Here is a 25512-nt window from a genome sequence, read left to right as displayed (position 1 = left end):
AAGATGTTTTAAAAAAGCACAGATGTTTAAAATGTGTAAAAAACAAGATGTTTCAAAAAAGCACAGATGTTTAAAATGTGTAAAACAAGATGCTTTTAAAAAAAGCACAGATGTTTAAAATGTGTAAAAAAAAAAAGGATATTTTAAAAAGCACAGATGTTTAAAATGTGTACAAAAGATGTTTTAGAAAAAGCAGATGTTTAAAATGTGTAAAAAAAGTTTTAAAAAAGCACAGATGTTTAAAATGTGTAAAACAAGATGTTTTAAAAAAGCACAGATGTTTAAAATGTGTAAAAAACAAGATGTTTCAAAAAAGCACAGATGTTTAAAATGTGTAAAACAAGATGCTTTTAAAAAAAGCACAGATGTTTAAAATGTGTAAAAAAAAAAAAAGGATATTTTAAAAAGCACAGATGTTTAAAATGTGTAAAAGAAAAAAAATAAAAATGTGTACAACAACAAGCGCTGTTGTTTATTTGCTCTCTGAGGGGGAGCTGATTCTCCCACACTTTGAAAACCCCTGGACTGGGAGACCATAACTATGTTAAAAAATGCTCTGCCATGACTGCAATCTGCTGGATGGCAGCTGTGGGTCTGGAGGCGGCGGATTATGATCATCACCGTCTCCTTTAATGCAATGTGTAATAAGGTGAGGGGCTGTGACGTCACACAGCGTGTCACACCTGAGCGGGCGAATCACGTTGCAGAATACTGCGCGCGCGCGCGCCTTACGTGCTCACAGCCGAGCCAATGAAAACGCGTTCTGTTGAGACGCGGCTTTCGGCCATGTTGTGGTTTTAAATGAGGAAGAAGCGGGAGAGACTACCGTGGAAAAATAAGTTGTGCGCTTTTTACCTCCCGCTCAGAGTATTTCTTTCGGCTCTGTTAGGAAAAAAACGATACAGACAGAACACTGTTTCCTCAAGTTAGGGTATATATCTGAAATATCGTCACTTATCGGTAGTATTAGCACCGCTAGCGGGTTAGCTCGGTAGTTGTTGAGAGGTTAGGTTAGCTAGCTAGGAAGTTGCGTTGACTGACTGGAAATGAGGATTAGGCTAGTTAGCTAACAAAGCTAGTTAGCATTTGGTAACTCTGGCTACTAGCATGCGCTCGGCGGGAGTTCCAGTACCCGAATGCAGGAGCTGGCTGGTGTTCAGTGTGTTTGACTGACTTGTGTGGCTTTAGGAGTTTCCTCTAAAGAGCTTCAACATGTTCAATAAACTCTGCGAATGGATCGAAAGTGGAATAGCGACTCTCCGGAACGGCGTACCTGCTGCTGAGGATCACACCGACACCGGCCGAGTCCAACAAGACGCTCCTTCATGGAGAAAAAGACCATTAGAGCGGTGAGAGTCACAGTTACACCCGACTTCCCCATCTTATTAGACTGGGAGCATGCTGAACTGGAAAAGCAAACACGTGGTGTTGGTTTATAGCCTGGTGACTGTACATCTGCTCATAAACCCGGCTTATCATTCATCATCCTTCTCTTAAACAGTGGCAAGGGGCCACCGGAGGCTGGAACCTGACCACTTGTTTGTGTTCTGGGAAATTATTTTCACCAATGACCTGTTAATGTGTGGAGTATTTCCTTAAAGGTTCAGACCGCAAAGTTAAATTCTGGACAAAATGTTCTATTTTTATTGCTGTCCTAGTTTCGAGCTGTTTTGCTGCTTAACTGGGATAAACTTAAATGTTTAACTGGGATAAAAAGTGTCCCGCATTTTACGATTCTGGAGCTTGCAGAAGCACGTGACCACTGTGGGGCGTTTAAAGTGCACATCCTGGACCAATTTCGTGTTTCATATATGAAAGTATGTCCCTTTACACACTCATCCAGAAGGGTAATTTTGCACAAGGCTGTCTGTCTACAGCCGAAAAAAATAAAATAACAAAACGCGTCTGGAAAAATCCAAACAGAGGTGGTGTTTACATTAGACCGTATCAGCGGATCATCAGATTAACGTTTTCAAAACGATTCGCGTGCACACAGCAACGCCAATACACGGATACGCTAATCATATGACTAATTAGACGGCACGTCACATGATCCCAGTGCATATCGGGCATGCACAAGTCACTCACCACTTGCAAGTGGAAGGATGGCAAGCGAACACCTTCTCCAGCAGATAAACACACCTGGCTGTGATGTTCATGTTCTCACTGAGTTTAAGCGCCTGAAGGAGGTAAATAAGTTGAAATGTGTAAATAAACCTCAGTGCGGCTCAGCGCTTCCTCCTGCGCTCCAAATCACTCCGCCCTGAACAGCGAGTGCCCTCTGGAGGGTGCGCACTCCGGCCCTGCGCAGCTCACAGAGCACACGAGCAGTAATTCGGGACTGAGCCGCTGTGTGTGTGATCCCAACGCCAGCGAATCAGGAAGGTGGATGTCACAGTGACATTGTCCAATGACGACGTCAGCTAGAGCTCAGCACAGCGTTTCCTCGTTCTTCAATGTTTACACAGCACCGGATCAGATACGAACTGGGTTGAATACGTGGGCCCTGGCGGATTCAAGTTGTTCCGCCTGTGGAGTCGTTTCCCGGCGTTTTAATGTGAACGGACAGTGCATCCGAGACGGATACGGTCTAATGTAAAGACCACCGGAGTCTGGAGCCAGATTCGTGATGTCACCTGTGGAAGCGCCAGCAGGCTGCGCGAGCTTTGTACGGTTTCAGTGCACAGCCTGTGTAGCCCAAGCGCTCCCATTTCTCTCTCATTGTCCGGTCTTTTGGGAAACGATGAGTACTAATCCCATCAAGATTGGTGTTGCTACACCCTCCTACGATACATCTGTTAACCATTTTAATAATTACGCGATAACGTTGAAGAAACTTACAGAAAACCACCAGGTCGTTTTCTCATAAACAAACGAGCGTTGACGTAGGATTCAGAGGGAGGCGTCCCGCACGCGACGTCACAAAAATCAATGTTTGCCCGGAAATCCAAATGCCAAGTTTTTTCAGAGCCGGACCAATTCGCCTCAAATGGCTTGATTTCAGCTGAATTTTTCTGGTATTGCACAAGGTAAAAAAAAAAATTGCAGAGAATGCAGAATGTTACAGATATTTGACCAAAGTTTAATATAAAATAGAATTACATTGATCTTGCTCCTGAATTTACCCGTGATATGCACTTTAACCTACTTTTAACCAGAACAAGCACAGGTCAACCAGGCTGACGATTTGTATAAGATGTATGTACTGTATACAAATTAATATAAAAAAAAAACGATTGTCCAAATTTCACAAATAAAGCTTAGATTGCAGGAAAACAAGTGCACTTACCGTTTCGTGCACATATGTGGCAGATCACAGAATCCAGGGACACATGTCGGCCCGGGGGCATTTTGAGTTATTGACAGATTCAGAAAGTACAGTTTCTAAGCTTTCCAATGATGCTTTCCATGTGGAGATCTGACAATATTTGAAGAATGTGTGGCCTTTTGAAAGTGTATACTTCTTAAAACAGAAAAGGGAGAAAATCGCCCTCAAAGTTTTCCATCTCAGCTACTCTGGGTGCAGGGCGGGCACATAATGGTGCTCATTTGCATGACATTAAGGAAAGCTCTACCCCCTACTAGCTAGCATGATGCTACTTTCATGTAAACAAAGATCACCACGTCAATTTTCCTTCCATGCAAAGTATGCCCAAAACAATTATGAAGTACAAAAATAAGTCCTAAAGTATACTTTAACGTTTTGTGGTTGAAAAATTACTCACACCGTAAGAAAGAAAGATAGCACGATGACACAACTACCACAACGCTAGTTTCATGTAAAGCCTCGGTCACAACCGGCCGTACAGTACGTGCTCCTACGGCCGGTCTACATGCAAAAAACGCAAGAAACACATGGAGAGCGCATGAAACGCACGAGAGCGCGCGTGCGATGTGCTGATTTTCGAGCCGCAGATTGGCCGCAGAGGTTCTTTGTCATGTCAAACTCTACGGGCGCTTACGTTTTTTTCAGGTTGCAAGACAAACTTACGGCCAACGCACGTCTTTCTCCATGAACAAAAAAAAAACCGCAGCGATTTGGGAAACGCCAAAAATCACACGGCCAAAAAATCGTATGTCCGGTTGTGACCTAGGCTTAACCAAACCACAACACTCTCCGTTACATGCAAAAATAACCACACGGCCTTAGATTAATAAACTTACCCCATCAGAAAGAGAAACGGCGCCTTGCACACACCAATGCCTCCGATGGAATGTAATCCTAGAACGGTCCGTGTATCATCCGATCATTCAAGTATTCCATTCAATCTGGAAAACGAGGTTGTGGTTTTTTTTGCTAGAAACGGTTATCTCCGATGTAAATACCATGTGTCTGTTTGCTTCGCGGTTTTCAGCTCCTCTGCGCTCTGTTTAGTAACTCATTCCATAGTGAAATCACACGCCTGTATGCAGTTAAGTAGCCATGCGCTCAGCCCTTATCATACAGCTGATTCGCGGGAAAAAAAAACAAAAGACTTAAATCATCATGTGAATGGCCCATATGGTAATTTACCCACACCCCCCAGCAGGCTACAGTCCTGACAAAAACGAGACAATTTGCAACAAAAAATGTATGCTTTTCCAACAAAACAATCTATTATCTGAAATACTGATTGCATTCTTCAAGATCTCAACTTGCACATGATGGGAAAAAAACAAAAATCACAAATTTCGAAAAAAAATGCTTCTTTTGCGATTATCTCGGATTCGTTTCGGCCGACATGTCCCTGGATTCGGTGAGGGGTCACATATTTGGCCATTTTAAGTGTATTTCAGCCATTTTTGTGTACCCCATACTCTTTTGTTACTTAAAAAGATAGAAGGTTGGAGACTCCTGCGAACCACTATGCCAAGTCACTCTGCTTTCACCTGATTTTTTTTTTTTTTTTTTTACTAAAATCGAGGATTCTTCCAGATTTAAACCCACCTGGCAAAAAAGAACGTCTAAGGATATCCAGGAGGTATTTCAATACAAAATATCTTTTAACTAATAATATAAATTTCACCGTTTAATTACAAAAAGCAACAAGCCAAACTTCTTGCAACGGAAAAGCTGGACGGAAACGAGAACGTTAGGCCACAGGAAACCCGAAACCAAACGTTATCTCGAAGCTGATTGGACCGTTACGAACAGTAGATAATTCAAACATACTTACTAGGGCAAAAGTAGTCCGACAAATCGAAGCTAAGTGGGGGAGGGTACAATATTACGGCAGCCAATCAGAAACACACCTGACGAAGCAGGGAAAAGTATTGGCAATTTTAAATCCCAAACCGGCTCTGTAACAACTGTAAATAAACCAAAGTGTTAAACGAAAAGCAAGCTACGATTCTTCAAGCAGTCAACAGTGGCCACAATATCTTGTTGGCGGCCCTGCTGGGACTGGAAAGTCATTCCTTGTAAAAGATATAGTTGGGTCACTACGATCTCAGGGGAAAAAAGTGGTTATCTTGTGCTCCACTGGTATTGCCTGCACTGTCTATGGTGAGGAATTTCGCCATTTTGTCTGGACACTGCACAGTTTCTTTGGCATTGGAACGGCTGATCTCCCAAGCACAATGGTCGTAAGTTGTGCTCTCACCAAAAATCTAGTTCGTGAATGTTTAAAGGAGACTGACACTGTTATAATTGATGAGATAAGCATGGTGAGTTGCAGATTTTTTAAAATCGTAAATCGCATCATCCATAAACTTTGTGATGACGAATCGCCTGTCAAGTTTTTGCCTTTTAGTGGGAAACCGCTTGTTTTGGTCGGGGATTTTCTGTACCCTCCCCCGCTTAGCTTTGATTTGTCAGATTACTTTTGCCCTCTGTACTCCCCCATAGTAAGTGTGTTTGAATTATCTATTGTTTGTAACGGTCCAATCAGCTTTGAGAACATTTGGTTTCGGGTTTCTTGTGGCGTAAAGTACTCGTTTCCGTTGCAAGAAGTTTGGCTTGTTGCTTTTTGTAATTAAACGGTGAAATTTATACTATTAGTTAAAAGAGATTTTGTATTGAAATACCTTCTGGATATCCTTATGGCCCTTTTCCACTACCCTTTTTCAGCTCACTTCAGCCCGACACGGCTCGTGTTTCGACTACCAAAAAACAGCACGACTCGGCTCGCTTCAGCCCTGCTTAGCCCCTAAAACTCGTACGGTTTTGGAGTGGGGCTGAAGTGAGCCAAAGCGAGCCGAGTGAGGCTGGGGGCGTGAGCAGACACTCCCCTGTGCACTGATTGGTGAGGAGGAGTGTCCTCACATGCCCACACACGCCCCGCGAGCACGCTGGGATCTGTAAACACCGTAAACCCGGAAGGAGAATAATTACGAATTACGAGAATTTCTGAAGCCTTATGCACCTCGCCTCATCTATACGCTCTTGCCAGTATCTGTTGGCGTTGTCGGTGACAACAAGCCACAGCACCAAGACCAGCAACACTAACGACTCCATGTCCTGCATGTTTATTGTTTACTATTCGGGTCGTGAGACTACCGCTTAAAAGATCACTGATGTCACTGTTTGCGCTGCTTAACGACATCACGTGACGTCCACCCACTTTCGCTAACTCCACCCAATGTGTCCACCCACTTCCAGCCAGCACGGTTGTAGTCGAAATGCAACTTCAATAGCCCCACTCAGCCCAACTCAGCACGGCACGGCTCTGCCCAACTCAGCCGCGTTTGTAGTGGAAAAACGGCATTAGACATTCTTCTTTTGCCTGGTGGGTTTAAATCTGGAAGAATCCTCGATTTTAGTAAAAAAAAATCAGGTGGAAGCAGAGTGACTTGGTGTGGTGGTTCGCAGGAGTCTCCAACCTTCTATCTTTTCAGGTAACAGAAGAGTATGGGGTACGCAAAAATGGCTAAAATACGCTTAAAATGACCAAATACGTGCACGAAACGGTGAGTACACTTGTTTTCTTGCAATCCAAGTTTTACTTGTGAAATTTGGACAATCGTTTATTTATTTTTTGATATTAATTTGTATACAGCATATACATCTTATACAAATCGTCAGTCTGGGTTACCTGTGGAACAAGTGGGAAAGCATGACGGACTCTGCTCTCCCATCAGCTAAAAGCCTGACAAGTGAGTGTAGTAATAATAACAATAACGAGTTCAATTTATAAAACGCCTTTCTCAAAACCCAAGGTCGCTTTACAGTTATAGGGAACGAACGAACAAAGTCCATGAACTAGAGGCCAGGATGTCATTCCAATGGTGTAGCAGCCACAGTCCCACCAAAAGGTGCATGAAAACAAGTCGCACAGCCGGCGCCGGCAATATCACTCGGAACACCACGCCATGGATCCACAAAGCGAGCACAGAAGCACCGCCACGCAGAGTGCCGGTACATCCCCAGCCGCTGCAACACCACCGAGCAACATCGCTTGGAACACCACGCCAAGCACTAAAGCACAGAGTGCTGGACAACCACGATGTTAAAATGAGCAACAAGCTCACTGCAGTCCATAGCAAGGAGCACGGGCATCACCCACGGCGAACCAAGATTGAGCAAGGTTAGAGGACGTGTCGTCTCTGGACAGATCACTAAATCTTCCTGGCTAGCACTTGGCTATCTTAGCCTTAGAATGCATGGGCTTGACTCCATGGCAGCAAGTATGGAGTTATTATACACCGAATGTTTTGATCTTACAGAGAAGGAAACGATAACGCAAAAGCAGTAACAGAGAAAAGATCTATTTGCGAACGTCAACCACATATTACATCCCTGCGACTCAAAACTCTCCAAGGTTGGTACTGAGTCACAGTGTCTTTCGTGTGTCGCCATCTTGGTGTGACGCAGTTCCATAGTTAAAGCTCCTCGCGTTCGACTGTTTCCGTGCTGTTTACCTCAAGAGGTAGGAAAATGGTCCGAAAACGGAGAAAAGCGACCCTCGGCACATCAAAATGATCACATCTCATCCATGCAACATTGTTCTTGTGGGACACAGGAGAATACCATGCACAAAAAAAATTTAATTCGGATGACTCTGCAGTAGGGCTGTAACGATATGCGTATCAAAATCGCGATACGCAGAGCCATGATCCGTATCGCGATACAAGAAGGCAGAATCGCGGTACACCCTTTCAAACTTCTCCTCAGCCCAAAAACAGAGGCGCTTCCAAACTTCAATTTATGAATACTTTACCTTTTATTTAAATTACATTTTAAACTTGCTTAAATTACTTTTTTTTTATATATCTATTAGTAAGTCATTTTTTCGCCGACCTGCGACAATCTTCTGCGAGTCACGCAATGTCCACACTCACCACTGGCAGAGCATTCATTTCTTTTAAGCGGTCGCCATTCTGGTTGCGACGCGGGGAGCGAATCTGTAAACAAGCAGCTCATTGGCTGGCTAGGTGTGCCACAAGCCAATCACAATCACTTGACCGGAAAGGCATGCAGTGTTGCCAGATTGGGCGGGTTTAGGTGCTTTTTGGCTGGTTTTGAACATATTTTGGGGTGGAAAGCGTTAACAATATCTGGCAACACTGAAGGCATGTCTGCTTGGGCGGAAGCCTTCTGCGGCAGTTACATTTTGACACGCGAGCAACGTTTCACCATAAAAATTCCGTAATTTCCATCTGTTTTCCGCGATCACAGAAAATCATTGGCCCTCTGAGAGTGAGGCAGTGAGAGAGCCACCCCCCCCAAAAAAAAATCTTAACGGATTTACACGATTTGGAAAAATGACTTTTTCAGAACCGAAAAAAACAGAGCTTCCGGCTCAACAGTATTATTTTGAGAAATAAAACAATCTTTGGATATACATTTGTTCATTTTTGCATACATATTACTCATTCTCTGCAGTGGTCTGAATTATTTGTTATTAAATAGTTAATGTAAGTAAGTAAATGTTAAGTCAAATTTACTACTTTAAAAAAACATTTTTAAAAAAATCGTGGGCGTATTGAATCGTGGGTCAAAAATCGCGATTCGAATCGTGAGTTGGGTATATCGTTACAGCCCTACTCTGCAGTCAGTACCTTTTTAAACACCTTTTTGTTATGCTGTGGGCTGTAAAAACCAAGTTAACTCCAACAGCACAGAACGGATGTGCTTTATGCTGCCTACAGACTTGAGTTTATTTATACCAAGCCACAGGGGTCGAATAAACCGGGATACGGCATCAGGTTTGATGTATGTAAAGTGTACGTTGATGACTTGGACAATCGTAGGCTGTGACGCGAGAACGAATTCTCACCGTCTAGGGTTGTTGATCAGTGTCGTTTCATGCTGCCTTCCGGTTGGTTGGTTGGTTGGTCGAAGTAGGTCTTAACAGCCGTCACATAATGGCATGGTCATGCTAAAATTTTCCTTGTTCCCAAGATGCCATGACGGGCCATTTTTGAACCACTCGGAGTGCAATCTAAGACTACCGATGAAAGATATATCACCATGTTTGTTTCACGTTGGTCTTTTTTTTTTTTTTGTCTGAGAGCCTAAAATCACACGGTGTATACCTGCCCTTATTCACACCTACTTTGTTTGTTGTACCAGCACTATGTACGGAATCCCTCATTCAAATAATACCTGGTGAGTGTGGGGGTCTGTTTACGCTGATGTAAAGGGCTGGAGTAAAGGCCAATTTATGCTGACAACCCAGTCCTCGCAGACGGTGTCGCAGATAGCGTCTGCGTAGCCCCCCCACCTTCGCAGACGCTCTGCGCGCACCTCCCAAAAATTGTGACCACCGCAGAAGCCTCGCAGACGAGGGCTCTGATTGGTCCACTCGATATCCGCTGTACACGCACTTCCGCTTCCCTACTTTCCCGGTTTGTTTTGTTTTCACGACCGGCATTTTTAAAAACACGAGCGAAGATGGAGCAGCATGAAGAGCGGTTGATTGAGGAAGTATGTACATCTATACGACTCCAGTTCTAGTCATTATATATAAAAAAAAAAAAAGTTCTAGTCATTATAAGTAACCGGAGGATAAACACTCCACTAACCACACCCACCAACTACTCCTAGCAACTTCGCGCCCCCTTGCGTTGTGCCGGTGAATAACATCGCGCACACCTATACTCCCCGCTCAACGATAAATTACAACTGTCTGTGAAAAGCTATCTGCGAAAGCCTTGTCGCAAGAGCATGCAGAGGCCTTAAGGCAGTACAGTCCGTTACTGGCCGTACGTGTAGGGAAGGTCTTGGCTGAACTGCTATAATGATGTATGGAGTCAGTCATCTGGAGGATATTGATTGACTCGCAGTGGTCCTTCACTGTGACAGAACTTTTGTTCTTTAGTCCAGGCCCGTCAGCTTGACTAACCACTACAACACAAGGATGTGTGTAGTGCGCTGTTTTTTCCAACCCTGGTCCAAGTGTACCCCGTCTGGCACAGTTTAAAGTGCATATCATGGGTAAATTCAGGAGCAAGAGCAATGTAATTCTCCTATTTTATATTAAACTTTGGTCAAATATCTGTCACATTTTGCACATTTTTTTTTTTTTAATCTTGTGCAATACCAGAAAAATTCAGCTGAAATCAAGCCATTTGAGGCGAATTGGTCCGGCTCTGAAAAAACTTGGCATTTGGATTTCCCGGCAAACGTTGATTTTCATGACGCCGCGTGCGGGACACCTCCCTCTGAATCCTACGTCCGACCTGGTGGTTTTCTGCAAGTTTCTTCAATGTTATCGCGTAATTATTAAAATGGTTAACAGATGTATCGTAGGAGGGTGTAGCAACACCAATCTTGATGGGATTAGTACTCATCGTTTTCCAAAAGACCGGACAATGAGAGAGAAACCGGAGCGCTTGGTCTACACAGGCTGTGCACTGAAACCGCGCAAAGCTCGCGCAGCCTGCTGGCGCTTCTGCAGGTGACGTCACGATTCTGGCTCCAGACTCCGTTGGGATTTTTCCAGACGCGTTTTATTTTATTTTTTTCTGCTGTAGACAGATGGCCTTGTGCAAAATTACCCTTCTGGATGAGTGTGTAAAGGGACGTACTTTCACATAAAAAAAAAAAGAAATTGGTCCAGAATATGCTCTTTCCCTGCTTCAGGACATTCTCCAGGACCAGGGCTGGGAACCGGTGGACTAGTGTGTAACCTAATTCTTTGAAGGCATCCTGTGGCTGTGTTTTCCAAGCATTACACAATCTGTAACATGTATGCTGTACAAACCTCCTTTTAAACTTTTTTTTTTTCTTCCCCCCAGTTTAGAAGATGGGGATGCCATTAATCATGAAGAGGACAGAGCGGTCAAAAAGTTTAAAATGGGTAAGATGCCGTTGATGCTGTTCAGCCTGGACATGCAGTTCATGATGTTGAACCAAACTTTGAAGCATGGGCCCATTGGTTGTGTGTGTTAGGAGATATTATGGACACAGTGAAGAACGCTGCTGAAGGGGTGAAGACCCACGGCTCCACTGTTGCTTTGTGGATGCGCAACAGTGTTAGTCCAACGTTGAGGAACATGCTACCTGCTTCCCCTGGCCCACCTCAAACCCCGATACCCGATACAGCCAATTCATCAGGATCTGTGTGTACTGAAAGAAAGGTGCTGCACTGTTCGTAGACACCACATTGAAACCTGAAGTACTGAGAATGTGAAGATTGTCGTTTCATTTTAGTGTGTAATTGTAAGCTAATGAAGGAAGATGGACAAACTGAAGATTAAGTGTAGAAGTTATTTAAGTTTGGCACTCCTACTTACACACGTATTAATTATATGGTACACGTGTCATGGGGTTTTCTGTCTCAGGTACGTTTGCGCTTTATATTCGGCTTTGGTCATGTGGCATTCCAATGTTTATAGCGGTGCTTCGAGCACTGTGCAGAGCCCCATACTTAAGAGAACTGCATCGACCTAATTTTTGATGGATTGACAGTATGACGTCCGTACGAACAAGTGTACCACCACAGGGAACCCGATTATAAGTGCAAAGCAATGTATCTCAAACACTCGACCACTGGATGATGAAATTTGTATCTTTAGTTACGTAAGAGAGCTGGGTTTTTATATTTGCTTTTTAAAAATAGCATGGGGTTATTTATCAACACATTTTAAAGAAAAAATTTGGCAGTTTTCATATAAAACAGTTTTATTAGTCCACTAGCTTGTTGGACAGTCGAGTTTCTGTCGTGTAAGGGTGATCGACAGATGTAATCGCAGGAAGAGTTTTATTGAAAAAACACTAGCAAACAGATCCAAAATGGAGACAAGGGCGGAGTTAAGAAACCGATAGGATGTCCAAGGTAACGCAGTACTCGCAGTCCAAAACCAGAAAAGCAACACAAAATACAAGGCTCGGTAAAGTCAGACGCAGGGTACAGAGCGTATACTTCAAAGTCTGTGTGTTACTGAGAGTCCTTTTATGTACGTGCTGTGATTAAGCACTAATCAGACCCTCCAGGATTTCGCGATGTTGCGATTTGCAACTTCAACGCAAATTCAACCAATCCCCGCGAATTCAGGGCGGTGTTGCAATTATATCCAATCACTGCAACTTTCCCGCATATTTGACCAATCGTTGGCGTCGTCTTGAGGTGACGTCGACAAACTACCTTCCACCTTACTTCCAGTGTTGCCAGATTGGGCGGTTTCAAGTGCATTTTGGCAGGCTTTGAACATTTTTTGGGCTGGAAAACGTCAGCAGTATCTGGCAACACTGCTTACTTCCGTGTATACGTTCAGGAGAAGCAGCATGTGCGAGTCAGTGTTTATATAGGCTTAAATTCTGTTACTGAAAGTGTTATGTTTACAGTGAAGCACTGTGTGCACTTTACATTATTTTTTTTACTTACCGTAAAATACCAAATAGCCCGGGCTATTATTTGTCTCAATCACGTAAGAGACCCGGCGCGTATTAGAGACTAGGCGGCTATTTGGAACAGGCGATTAATTCCTTCTTCACAAACACCTTCCCCAAAATCTACCTCAAAACGGGGAAAAAATCATTCTCAGATAGGCCTACTTTTAACCAGTATAACTTAGTTTGTTTAGAGTTAGATTACAGATAGCACGGTGCCGACTTCGGGGAATTTTGAAGACGCGCAGAATGCATCTTCGCATGGCACAGTCGGGGTGGATAAAGGATAAATCACACACCTTTTCCTGTTAATGACTAGTTAAGTGCATGCTTTACAAAATAATCAAGAAACCACACCATTGTCTGTGCGCAGCACTGTGATTTAATTACTCTGCAAAGTTATGGTCACTTGCTATCACCCTCACCCATGCAGCCTCCACCCTTTGCGCTTCGCGATGTCTGTCAATCTGAAATTGCATGGAGGGCGCGACGTTGAAGCAACATAATTAGGGTGCGAAGTGTCAAACCAAAGGGTTTTTTCTTATGCTGAAAAATAAGTGACCTGCAGTGGCTACATACTTTCATCTTGCATTCTCACGTTTCTCTCCAAGACGTCTGTATTTGGCCGATATGAGCCTATTCCCCGAGTGAGTTGGTACGGTGGCTCGACCCCGTAGAAAACTTAAAGTTCGGATGAAAGTTAGTTGAATAGGTTACTGACTTGTAGGCCTACATGTTGCCTGCCTGACGCGTGCTTCTGCCCAACTTGCACGACAGATTACTTGTTGAAAAGGCCCCTTGGATTAGATTGGCCGCGAGCAGACTGAAATGCATGTTAGAACGCTCTCACCTTTTTTGTAAAGCGTCTTCCAGATCCGAATGGGTAAGGGCAAGTGAAATGGTATAAGGTCTTTAATAAAACTCAGTGTGTGCTTTGACGCATGCATTCGGCAATTTAGGTCGTTTAACAGAAGCAGCAGTCCAACCTTGGAAACCCGCAGTCCTCAATGTCACCACACACGCTGGCTTTCGTTGGGTATACCCAAAGGGGTATTCCTCATTCGATGACGTAAGTGATATCCCACACACCCATGTCAAACGTAATTGGCTAAGACATCTGTCAAAAGTTACGGAGTTGCATTCCTCAAGAAATATTACGGTAGACCAAGATTATAACATTGAAATGGCATGTTTATTATCACGTAAGTTACGTGTAAGTTATGTGTCATTCTGAGATGCGCAGATAGACAGTAAAGGGAATTCCGAATTCCCTTTACTGTCTATCTGCGCATCTCAGAATGACACAGGACAATGGGCGAACTAGATTTTTTTATTTTTTTTTTCCCCAGCCACGGCGCGCCGGAACGCTATCACCCCTGCGTAACAAAATGTTGTAAACAGTATTATAGAAATAATTTCATTCATTCATTCATATTGTTTCGGTAGAAAACTATGCAATGCAAAATCGTTTAAACACCAGAAAACCAGAAAAGTGCTGGGCCTCAAGATTCTAGATAGAACGTTCGGACGCTTTTTTTTTTTTTTTTTTTTTTTTTTTTTTAGACCCCGGCGAGTATTCGGAACCGGCCTTTATTTGTCACAACACACGCGTACACCCGGCCGTTAAAGGGAACTCGGCGGTTAATTGGAACTCGGCTATTATTTGGTATTTTACGGTAATACAAGAAATTAATGGATGCCAGCATTTTTGCCAAAATGGTATTTTATTTTCCATTGTTTAGGCAGCTTCAGCATCATACTGTGAGATTCTGTTCAAATTGTTTTTCTTCTATGAAGCCTGAGCCATTTATTTTTAGTTTATAATTATTGTTTAATTTAGTCTTCAGGAGAGACTTCCTGCACACAGTCACTCACTCACTATCTGGAAATTAGCGTCCGTGTATCCACATCAGAGTGGGTCGGATGTCGCATGGAAAACAGCAGCATGCCATCGAGCTCTGTCTTGGGTGTCGCTGGCAGACAGACCAGCAGCCTTCAGATCATTTTTCACGCATTCCTGCCAGGATGTTTACGCCCGGCGACTTCGAGGTGGCATGCGCGATTGATGATGGAGTTGCTACGCTGCACGTGGCCAAACCAGCGAAGTCGCCGACGCCTGAGGGTAGACTCCAGGTCTGTCAGACCGAGCCTCCTTCTCAAGATAGATGTGCTCGATCTATCGTTAGGCTTGGTATGCAAAATCCAACACAGCATGGCCCTCTCGTTTCTTTCTAATCTTCCGAGCTCACAACTTTTCAGGGGCCAACACTCGCTAGCATAAAGCATAGCACTCCTTGCGCAGCTTTCGTACACTTTCCCACGTGTTGATAGAGACAAACACCTGCATGTCAGGACTGGGAGGAGTTCTCTGAACTTGCCCCATGCACATCTAGTTCTTGTAATAGTAGCAGCCTCACAGCCACCACCCGATGTGATGGTGTCACCCAGATAGCAAAAGGAGTCAACGACTCCAAGCGTCTGACCGTCAACAGTGACATGTTCGCATGGCCTGTTGTCAATTGGGCGGGCTGTTCCTAGACACCTTCTACATCTGAAGCATGGGTCAGCAGTAAGCCTTCCTTTGATGTCGCTACACCTTTTATGGATCCAATGAGAACAGCCTGTGCAGAAGATAGAGTTGCTACCCACGCCACTCCGTCAAACGCCACACAGGAACTTTCCCGAGTCTTTTAGGGGGTTTAGATTGGGGCCAAGAAACATCACCTTTGTCTTGTCCACATTCACTCGCAGGCCCTTGGACTCGAGCCCTGCCTTCCAACGTTACACAGTACTAGTATTAATAGTTTTTTTTCTTACATGAAAGCTGAGGCATTTATATTATATTTTAAGGTAACTTCATGTTGTGCTGTGAGGTTCTCTGCACTTTAACTTTTGAACCAACAGGAGCATTTGGATAAGTAAAGCCTATTTTTCTGCATTTTTGTAGTCCTGGTAATCTTTTATATTGGTAAAGTTGTTTATAGGACCATTTCTCAGTGTGTTTTTTTTTTTTTAATCAATAGTTTTTCAGTAATAACTTAATATTTAACATATCACTCAATTTTAATCACAAAAAGAGAAAATCGCAACAATTTCTCGCAACTTTCACTTCCTCCCGCAATGTAATCGCAACAAAAACCTAAAAAACACCAACTTTCATCGCAATTTTTTGGAAGCCCCCCCGCAACATCAGACATTTTAGCCCGCAACAATCACAAAAAAGGCCCGCGGAATCCTGGGAGGACTGTCTAATCAGGAACAGGTGCATGGTAATTAGTCCTAGTGGCTTCTGATAATTCTGTTCAGGTTGAGTTTGTGCCCTTGCAAATATTTTGCTCATACACCCGTCAGGAGCTCCACTTTTAGGCACTGCCTAAATAAGTAAACTAAATTTATAGAAGGATTCTGTTTTAATGTAGTTGGGGTTGAGTCTAAATTTACTGCATATTCTCAGAACAAGTTGCTCATGACGTTTTAAAGATATAATTCAGATGAAAATTTATTATAAATATGGTATGTTTTTCTTCTCAGTTGGTTGAAAGACCATATGAAGTGCACAAGGACACATTCTTGGCTCCTGCAACAGCTATCGAATGGAAGACCATCGTTAAATCAGGTGACAAATGTCTTCTCCAGCTTTCCTGTGTGTGTGTTTACAATGTTTAATAGACTCCTCCCCCCCCCAGACTCTCTAAGAACTGAGCAGTCAGTGACTATATCAAAGGTCAGCAAACGACATGGTCATGCAAGCTTTCCACCCCATGAGACGCACAAATCCAATGGCCACCCGGTTACTACCTGCACGTCGAAGCCTTGTCCATCTCCTCGACTCGGCCGTCCTCTTCACGTCAGAGCACAGAGATCGCCAAGGTTTGTTTTGTGTTGTGTTGCTAAAGACCTCCTGTTTACTGTACAGTCTGTTTTATAATACAATGGTACCACCATAAGGCCACGCCAATTCGATTAGTTGGTTCTCGGAATCGCCGCATGAAGAAAAAAATCGAAATCAAACTCCCGCCAACAGAAAAGGTCACGTGACGTGAGATCACGTGACGTCGATAACCAATCAGATCGCCCCTTTCGCTTTCGTTAAAGGCTTGTGAAGTAGCCTACTCCTGGTCAAATCTTTTTTTCCTGTGCATTGTAGATGTTCAATTGACTGTAATTCAATCGTTTATTTAGCCTACACTACCGTTCAAAAGTTTGGGGTCACCCAGACAATTTTGTGTTTTCCATGAAAAGTCACACTTTTATTTACCGCCATAAGTTGTAAAATGAATAGAAAATATAGTCGAGACATTTTTCTGGCCATTTTGAGCATTTAATCAACCCCACAAATGTGATGCTCCAGAAACTCAATCTGCTCAAAGGAAGGTCAGTTTTATAGCTTCTCTAAAGAGCTCAACTGTTTTCAGCTGTGCTAACATGATTGTACAAGGGTTTTCTAATCATCCATTAGCCTTCTGAAGGCCAATTTATGCTGACAACCCAGTCCTCGCAGACGGTGTCTGCGTAGCCCCCCCCCCCCCCCCCCCCCCTTCGCAGACGCTCTGCGCGCACCTCCCAAAAATTGTGACCACCGCAGAAGCCTCGCAGACAAGAGGGCTCTGATTGGTCCACTCTACATCCGCTGTACACGCACTTCCGCTTCCCTACTTTCCCGGTTTGTTTTGTTTTCACGACCGGCATTTTTAAAAACACGAGCGAAGATGGAGCAGCACGAAGAGCGGTTGATCGAGGAAGTACGTACCGTATTTATCCTTATAGAAGCGCCCTCCCTATTTGACGCGCCTCCACGATTTTCAGAGCTAGAATAGTATTTACCAACCATTTTCTTCATTTAACAAACTTTAAATCCAACAAACCACAACAGAGACGTTCAATTTCACCGCTGATTTTTTTTTTTTTTACCGGAAATCGCGTTAGTAAACATGGACAGTATAAAATACGGACATTCACTCTGCTGCGGATATCAATACGGGTGGAGACGTACCTTTTGTTTGCACCACTCTTGTACACGTTTACGGTGAACATTAAATGTTTTTGCAGCCAAGTGTTTGCCTTTCTGCTCTGCCAGTTCTACAACCTTTAACTTAAAACTAGCGGTGAAGGATCGTTTTGAGGACGACATTTTGTTTTGTGAGCTCATAAACATCGACGATGATGTGAATTGTGACGTCACTACAAATAGTTTACTTACCAATGTTATTCTTATAAGCGAGCTGGACATTGTTTAATTGACTTTTTGGACATATAACTGTATTTTCATGTGTTTCAAAATAAATATTTTAAATTCCGATGATTTTGTCATGTTCGATTTTTGTCATTTAAGGGTCAAAATTGACGCTCCCCCTTCATGTTTTGCATCGCGCCCGGGCGCGTTTATTAGGATAAATACGGTACATCTATACGACTCCTGTTCTAGTCATTATAAGTAACCGGAGGATAAACACTCCACTAACCACACCCACCAACTACTCCTAGCGACTTCACGCCCCCTTGCGTTGTGGCAGTGAATAACATTGTGCATGCCTATTACTCCCCGCTCAACGATAAATTACAACTGTCTGCGAAAAGCTATCTGCGAAAGCCTTGTCGCAAGAGCATGCAGAGGCCTTGAGGCAATGAGCAAACACATTGTACCATTAGAACACTGGAGTGAGAGTTGCTGGAAATGGGCCTCTATACACCTATGGAGATATTGCACCAAAAACCAGACATTTGCAGCTAGAATAGTCATTTACCACATTAGCAATGTATAGAGTGGATTTCTGATTAGTTTAAAGTGATCTTCATTGAAAAGAACAGTGCTTTTCTTTCAAAAATAAGGACATTTCAAAGTGACCCCAAACTTTTGAACGGTAGTGTATCTGTTTAGTGGTTTGCCTGTATTGTTTGGTCTATTTCCACCGCTAATTTTACCATCAGAGCATTTTTTTTAAATTTCGCCCGCTCGCTTCATGTTTTTCCTGAAAAAAATCCGAGAACCAACTAATTAAATTGGTGTGGCCTAACCACAGTTTCAGTTACCTGTGGTTTACCCCAGGCTAGAAATGTTAAAGGAGAACTGAAGGCACATTTTTATTTTTTTTAATCAAAATTCTATTTCTCATTTTATTAAATATCGGAATGCATTTTTGATCGCTATTTTGTCACTGCTATAGCAAGTTATGTGTGTTTGAAATATGCTCTGTAACAGATCAGTCCATATGTCAAAGCAACGGCCGTAAACGAGATTCGCCGAGACCTGTGCGATACATCATAGGACGGAAGTAAAACATACAGCGGAAACCCAAGTGACCAGCATCTGCCAATGTTGTCAAAAGACACGCGTGCTCTTTCGAACGCTGACGTAAATCAAGCCGGAAGTTTTCCCTGCGTCCGAAATCGCTCCCTGCTCACTATATAGTGTGGACGCTATTTTGTAGCGCTGTCCGAAACCTTAGCGAGGATTATGTAGGAAATGCGCTCAGTACAATATGTATTTATCACAAAAACACATGCCTGATCTGTCACGTTTTAATTGTGCGACAGTAATGATGTAAATACCAGCGCGGCGGACTCGTCCTTACCCTGTCGTCTTTCCAACTCTTCTCTACTCCATGTTGGTTCGAAGTCATATGGAATAATCTCCATCGCTGATGAAGCTGACAAATCTCGAAATTAATCTAAATTGGAATGATCTGGCGACCTGGCCGCTGTGGGAACAGTTTTCAAAATGTCGGCGCCGACAATTCACGTTTGAAGTCTCGTACAAGTCTAGTGAAGATGGCAGGCGTCGCTTATCCGTGCAGTGGACCAAACAAACGACGTTCGACATGGCTAAAAACCGAAAAGGCCGATAAGTGTAATGTAATATATAATATGCCAATACGAGTCACACTATAAGGTTAATAAAACCAAAAACGTAATTGGACACGTTAATTAAGAAATAAAGCAAGTTTAAAAATGACTTCAGTTCCCCTTTAAGTGGAAACGTCAGAATCCCATCAGAGAGAGAGAGAGAGAGAGAGAGCGACCACATCCATGCAACTTTTATTACAGTATATTGTTAATTTGCATTTTTATTATTAATATTGCATGTAATTTATAAATTGAACATCATAGGTATGTATGCACCCAAAAACCAAGCTTTGTATATAGTTTTGGCGAACTGCATTAGCTCTTGGAACGCATCCCCTGTGGATACGGCGCTCTCCCTGTACTCAAGCTGAAAGACTATATAGAAAAAGGAGATGCTGTGCAGCAGGACCGGAGTAAAAAATAAATCAAACTAAAACCTCAAGGTAAATCATAGCTACATTAAACATGGTGACGCATGGTGAGGTGTTTTGTCTTTTCAACGCAAAGGAAAGGAAATCACGAGCATTGTGCAATACGAGTGCAGTTATTGTAGCCAAGCCGACGGTGTATCGTGCTGTGCTTTAAAGGAAAAGGCAACTTTTGTACAAAACCAGGTGTGTAATAGGAGAAAAACATGTATACGTAATCAATTCCGTTAATTATTTCCATTATATATCGAACATGAAAAAATATTTTTAACTTTGAAATGAATTGACACAGAGGAGCCGAAGTTGGAGGAGTCAGCCATTTTGAGATTGTGGGCAACTATAAACCAATGAGAATCTTTCGTTAATGCGCCTCCCTCTGATCTGTGACGTCACTGGGCCCATGAAAACAGTGTTCACAGACAGATCACTGTGATTAGGAGTCCCGGCGGGTGGCTTGTATTCGATTCGTTTATATCCCGACCTTGTCAGCTGTCAGATTTATGTTCATGGACCCGGTAAGCTGGTAAATAATATTTATTTATTTTTTTCTTTACCAAATTCTAACAGAAAACGAGAGCGCCCGAAAGGGAAAACCGAGCCGAGCCGCTTCACGCATGTGCAGTAGGCTTGGTAGGACAAATCCAAATAGGAGTCATTCAGGATTCAGCCATGTTTTTGCTCCGTGTTTTTACTCAACCAAAGTTGTACAGTATTATGAGCTTTAAGTTGCATAAATAAAACCATTTGGTGAAACTTTGAAGAAGCGATTGTACTGGTTTTTTACCTTATTACCGTGAAGCACTGAAGAGTTCTTTTCAGTGGTGGGCCGCATGACGTCACGCAGTAGATCAATATGGCGGAACGCATCTTCGCTGAGCTCAGCGCAAGCCCATATTATTAAAAGATACTGTTATGCGGTCTGTTCTTTCTCTATAAATTCCATGATCGATTACTTTATATATTTATCTATCTATTTGTGGTGATTTTGTACAAAAGTTGCCTTTTCCTTTAATAATTCTAGCTCTGGAAAGAACGTTCTACATGGATGCAAACGGCGTGCCTTTTGGCAGATGCCGCCTTTTTCACGGCTGTCTGGGGGACTTGTGTGAATCACGCAGATCCGATGAGTTTTTTTTTTGGGGGGGGGGGGGGGGGCGTTGGAGTGTCTGATTATAATTTCATCAAAGTAAATTCTGTATTAAAATTACTAAATAAGCAAATGCCGTTACAGTCCATGAAACGTAGGAAGTATAAGTATGAGAAGAAAACAGTAAATCAGAAAGCTGCGCACATAAAGCCAATTGGCTGCGCGCCGTTATCTGCTGCTGGCTGCACTTCACTGCACGCGCAAGGATTTCCATCAGTCCAACGCAAGTTACGTAATTGGCTTTACGTGCGCAGTTTTCTGATTTACTGTTTTCTTCTCATACTTATACTTCCTATGTTTCATGGACTGTAACGGCATTTGCTTATTTAGTAATTTTAATACAGAATTTACTTTGATGAAATTATAATCAGACACTCCAACGGCAAAAAAAAAAAAACCTCATCGGATCTGCGCGATTCACACAAGTCCCCCAGACAGCCGTGAAAAAGGCGGCATCCGCCAAAAGGCGCGCCGTTTGCATCCATGGTTCTAGTAGTACGATGTTTTCTAAAGTCAGAAATACTATGCTGTTTAAACCGGTTTTCTGAGCAGCCGTTAATGCGGTGTGTATTCGGTCAGACTTGGATTTAACGAGTGATCGTTATTTTAAGAAATGGTTAAGTAGATTATGGATTTTTTTTTTTTTTTTTTGAGCTATATCGAGAATAGATCATATAAATGTAACAACATGCATCTTTCTTTTTCCTCAGTCGGTTTTTGACGCCTGGACCAAGCACAGGGAACACATCTTACACCAGCATGTATGAGAAAACCTTTCCCATTCGAGTTGTGCAGAATCCTTCCCCCAGCTCCTCCGGCCGTCACTGGAGAGGCAGAACTCACTGCACAGCACAAGAGGTCCGACTCTTTCTGATCTAGTCATGCTAACACTAAGTGCTGCTTGTACGCAAGACCGTATACTGTTTATGTTCTCATCTGAAAAGTTTCTCTCTGGCTGATTTTCAGTCAGTACGTGAGGAGGAGAAGGAGGTCTACAGGCAGTTACTCGCCATGGTGTCTGGAGGCCAGTCATCGTTCTTCCACGACGGCACTTCTAACCCAGGGATCCGATCACATCGGGATTTGTGAGTGTCTGGGTATTCGCCCTTTCTTGTTGCTACGTAATGATGCAGTGCGAGGTATATTTACTGGAATTCTGTCGTACAGTTCCAGTTTCCTGAGTTCGAGTCGCAGACTGCTGCAGTGTGCGTCGCCGGCAGGCTCAGGAGCAGGAGAGTCGTCTCTCGGTTTATCCAGCCTGTGTCCTAGTCCCCAGACCTCGAGCGCAACGTACAGCCCTTGTGCGCTCTCCAACGGGCCTGAAACACAGTCCTGGGATCCTGACTCCAATGGCAAATACATCTCGAGAAAGACCGCGCTGGCCGATCGGTCCGTTCCCTCACCGGCGGCTCTTCAGGATACATCATCTCAGGACACACAGTCTTCTGGTGTGCACTCTGGTATGTCTAGCTTTTATAAAAATAAAAAGTTTTCTGTAGATAAAAAAAGAGCCAGTGATATTTATGCAATATACTATGATGTAGTATTATCATTGATTACTAAAATTTAATCACTACCTCATGCATTCTCTTTGTGAGACGGTTGCCAACATAACACGCACAACATAACCAAACTTTATTTTTTTTTTGCGGCCCGGGTTCTATCAAATTCTGCGCTCTGATTGGCTGGCGAGTGGGTCCATATTCTACGATGCGGATCCCGGTTACGGACCTCTGGTGACTTGCTTGTTCACAAACAGTAGAATTTTTTTTTTGTCAACATTTATTTATATAAATTTTTTTTTTTATATATATATATAAGATTATCAAAAATCTTATAAATTTTTGCCAGCATTTCTCAGTATAATAGCATTAATTTTACAGCATGGATAGCGATAACAGTGTTCACAGCGAAAGCGAGTTTTACTACCCTGAGGAAGAAGAAATAAAAGAGAGCATTTCAGGAGAAAGCTAAAAACCTCTAACTTGCTAACGCTGAGCAAAAACATGGCTGAATCCTGAATGATTCAATTTTGTATAAATAGGGGACGACATAGGCAGCAAAATGTAGGTTTTTTTTTTTCCCTGCCATGGAAGTGCACTTATATACCGAGGAGGAAGCCATTTGCATTACAGCCATGAATGAGGATTCAAAATGGCGGCTCGGCTCTGTTTTCCCTTTCGTGCGCTCTCATTTTCTGTTAGAATTTGGTAAAGAAAAAAAAAAAAATTATTTACCAGCTTAAGGTCGGTCCGTATGGTGAAATACCGTGACCTCGGCGTTGAATACTGACCTCGCTCAGTATTTCATGATATGGACCTCCCAGCTGGTAAATAACACACATTTATTTTTTTCGCGGTCCAAATCCTGCACTCTGATTGATTGGCTGGCGAGCAGGTCCGTATCCTACGATACGGACCCTGGTTATGGACCTCTGGCGAGAATAGCATTAATTTTCAGGGTTAGATCTTAAGGTTTTTCTGCACTAGCCAGCCGGGCTAGTGGCTTGCAAATTGCACTAGCCTGCTATTTTAAGCCCAATTCCTGTGACAATTGAAAGAATTTTAAATACTAAACAATGAACCAGTTGAAACAACAGAAGCTCCCAATTCAGTGTAACAAAACCAGTACTTTATTCAATCCATTATGGTTCTCATATGTGACTTTGTGTTTCAAACCATAATTGTCACTTTGAAGTATAAAAGAGGTAGTCATTGCTTACAGTTAAGTAGACTAGTACATGTAGTAATCTCGCATGTGTAATGTAGTAATCTTTATTTGCTCTATGCGCATTGGCTAGTGGTGGACCTGGAACCAAAACTGCAGTAAATTAACAACAAAAAATCTGGTAAAGAAAGCTGGCCTTAACATGTCTCTATTTCAGGCATATCAACTTTGATATTTACCTCTATGCTCATAATGTACTGACGATTTATAGGTAATAAAATAAAATGACTAAAATTTAACAGCCACAATTTTTAAAAATTCTGTTCCATTCCTGCAAATTAATGAAATTACAAGTGAGCAAACATTATGAATGCATTCTTCAAAATACAAAATGATAAACTACTGATAACAATACATTGCTTTAAATTGTATGTTATGGCATTAATGCCTTGCCATACAAGCACAATGTGACATGTATTTCAATTCTAAAAACTGACTGATTTGGAGTCATCTTGAATTTTCATACTCACAAGGTTATGCTTCATTCACTCAGAATCACTGGCAATATGGATAGGCCAGTTAAAAACTATGCTGTCTTGCAAATTCAGTGCAAATCTCCTCTTACTCACATCTCAAAACTTTTCAAACATGGCTGACATCAGCCCCCACTGCCCTGCCACCTACTCTTACAGAATATTAAATGTGCTGAATGGTGGTGCCACCTTGTGGTAGGTCTGGCAAATTAGGCACTCATCATGGTACACAGTTACAACCTGTGTCAATGAACTGTGACAGTAATGTTCAGCAACAATGCATTACACCATGTACAATAAATAGAATGAGCTAAAAGATTTTGTATCAGATTTTGCGTGATTCAGGATGGCCACACCCATGTCAAGTTATTGCACTAGCCAACACGGGCTAGTAGCAGAGATTTTGCACTAGCCCGTGGCTATCTGCACTAGCCACGGGCTAGCGGGCTAGTGTTAAGATCTAACCCTGATTTTACATCATGGATAGCGATAACGACAGTGTTCACAGCGAAAGCGAGTTTTACTGCCCTGAGGAAGAAGAAATAAAAGAGAACTTTTCAGGAGAAAGCTAAAAACCTCTAACTTGCTAACAGTTTGATCTCATTAGTTAATGAGGCCCATTTTGGACCATGTTATCCTAATACATAATATTACGTTAGGTAAAAACTTTAAACCAGTACAATCTCTTCTTCAAAGTTTCAACAAATGGCTTTATTTATGCAATATAAAGGTCATAATACTGTATAACTTTGGTCGAGCAAAAACATGGCTGAATCCTGAATGACTCCTATTTGTATAAATAGGGGACTACATACGCGGCAAAATGTAGTTTTTTTTCCTGCCATGGAAGTGCACTTGTATACCGAGGAGGAAGCAATTTGCATTACAGCCGTGGATGAGGATTCAAAATGGCGGCTCGGCTTTCTCTTTCGGGCGCTCTCGTTTTCTGTTAGAATTTGGTAAAGAAAAAAATAACTATTATTTACCAGCTTAAGGTCGGTCCGTATGGTGAAATACCGTGACCTCGGCCTTGAATACTGACCTCGCTCAGTATTTTCAAGACCTCAGTCACTGTATTTCACGATACGGACCTCCCAGCTGGTAAATAACGTATGTATGTAACATGACTAATGTTATTTA

General features: G+C 42.7%; 1 protein-coding gene across 1 annotated transcript in view; it reads left to right on the top strand.

Moving 5' to 3' along the window:
• Positions 1-777: 777 nt before the first annotated feature.
• Positions 778-25512, top strand: part of senp1 (SUMO specific peptidase 1) — a 44954-nt gene continuing 20219 nt past the window's right edge. Inside the window, exons 1-8 of the mRNA XM_060937446.1 lie at positions 778-1349; positions 11161-11222; positions 11315-11502; positions 16286-16370; positions 16441-16624; positions 21883-22030; positions 22139-22257; positions 22340-22632. Of these exons, the coding sequence (XP_060793429.1) occupies positions 1213-1349; positions 11161-11222; positions 11315-11502; positions 16286-16370; positions 16441-16624; positions 21883-22030; positions 22139-22257; positions 22340-22632 (1216 nt within the window). The 5' untranslated portion in view covers positions 778-1212. The remainder of the gene's footprint in view (positions 1350-11160; positions 11223-11314; positions 11503-16285; positions 16371-16440; positions 16625-21882; positions 22031-22138; positions 22258-22339; positions 22633-25512) is intronic.

This window comes from Neoarius graeffei, chromosome 13 (genome assembly GCF_027579695.1).
Source record: "Neoarius graeffei isolate fNeoGra1 chromosome 13, fNeoGra1.pri, whole genome shotgun sequence".
Classification (NCBI taxonomy): Eukaryota; Metazoa; Chordata; class Actinopteri; order Siluriformes; family Ariidae; genus Neoarius; species Neoarius graeffei.
This window is presented reverse-complemented; position numbering and strand designations above follow the sequence as displayed.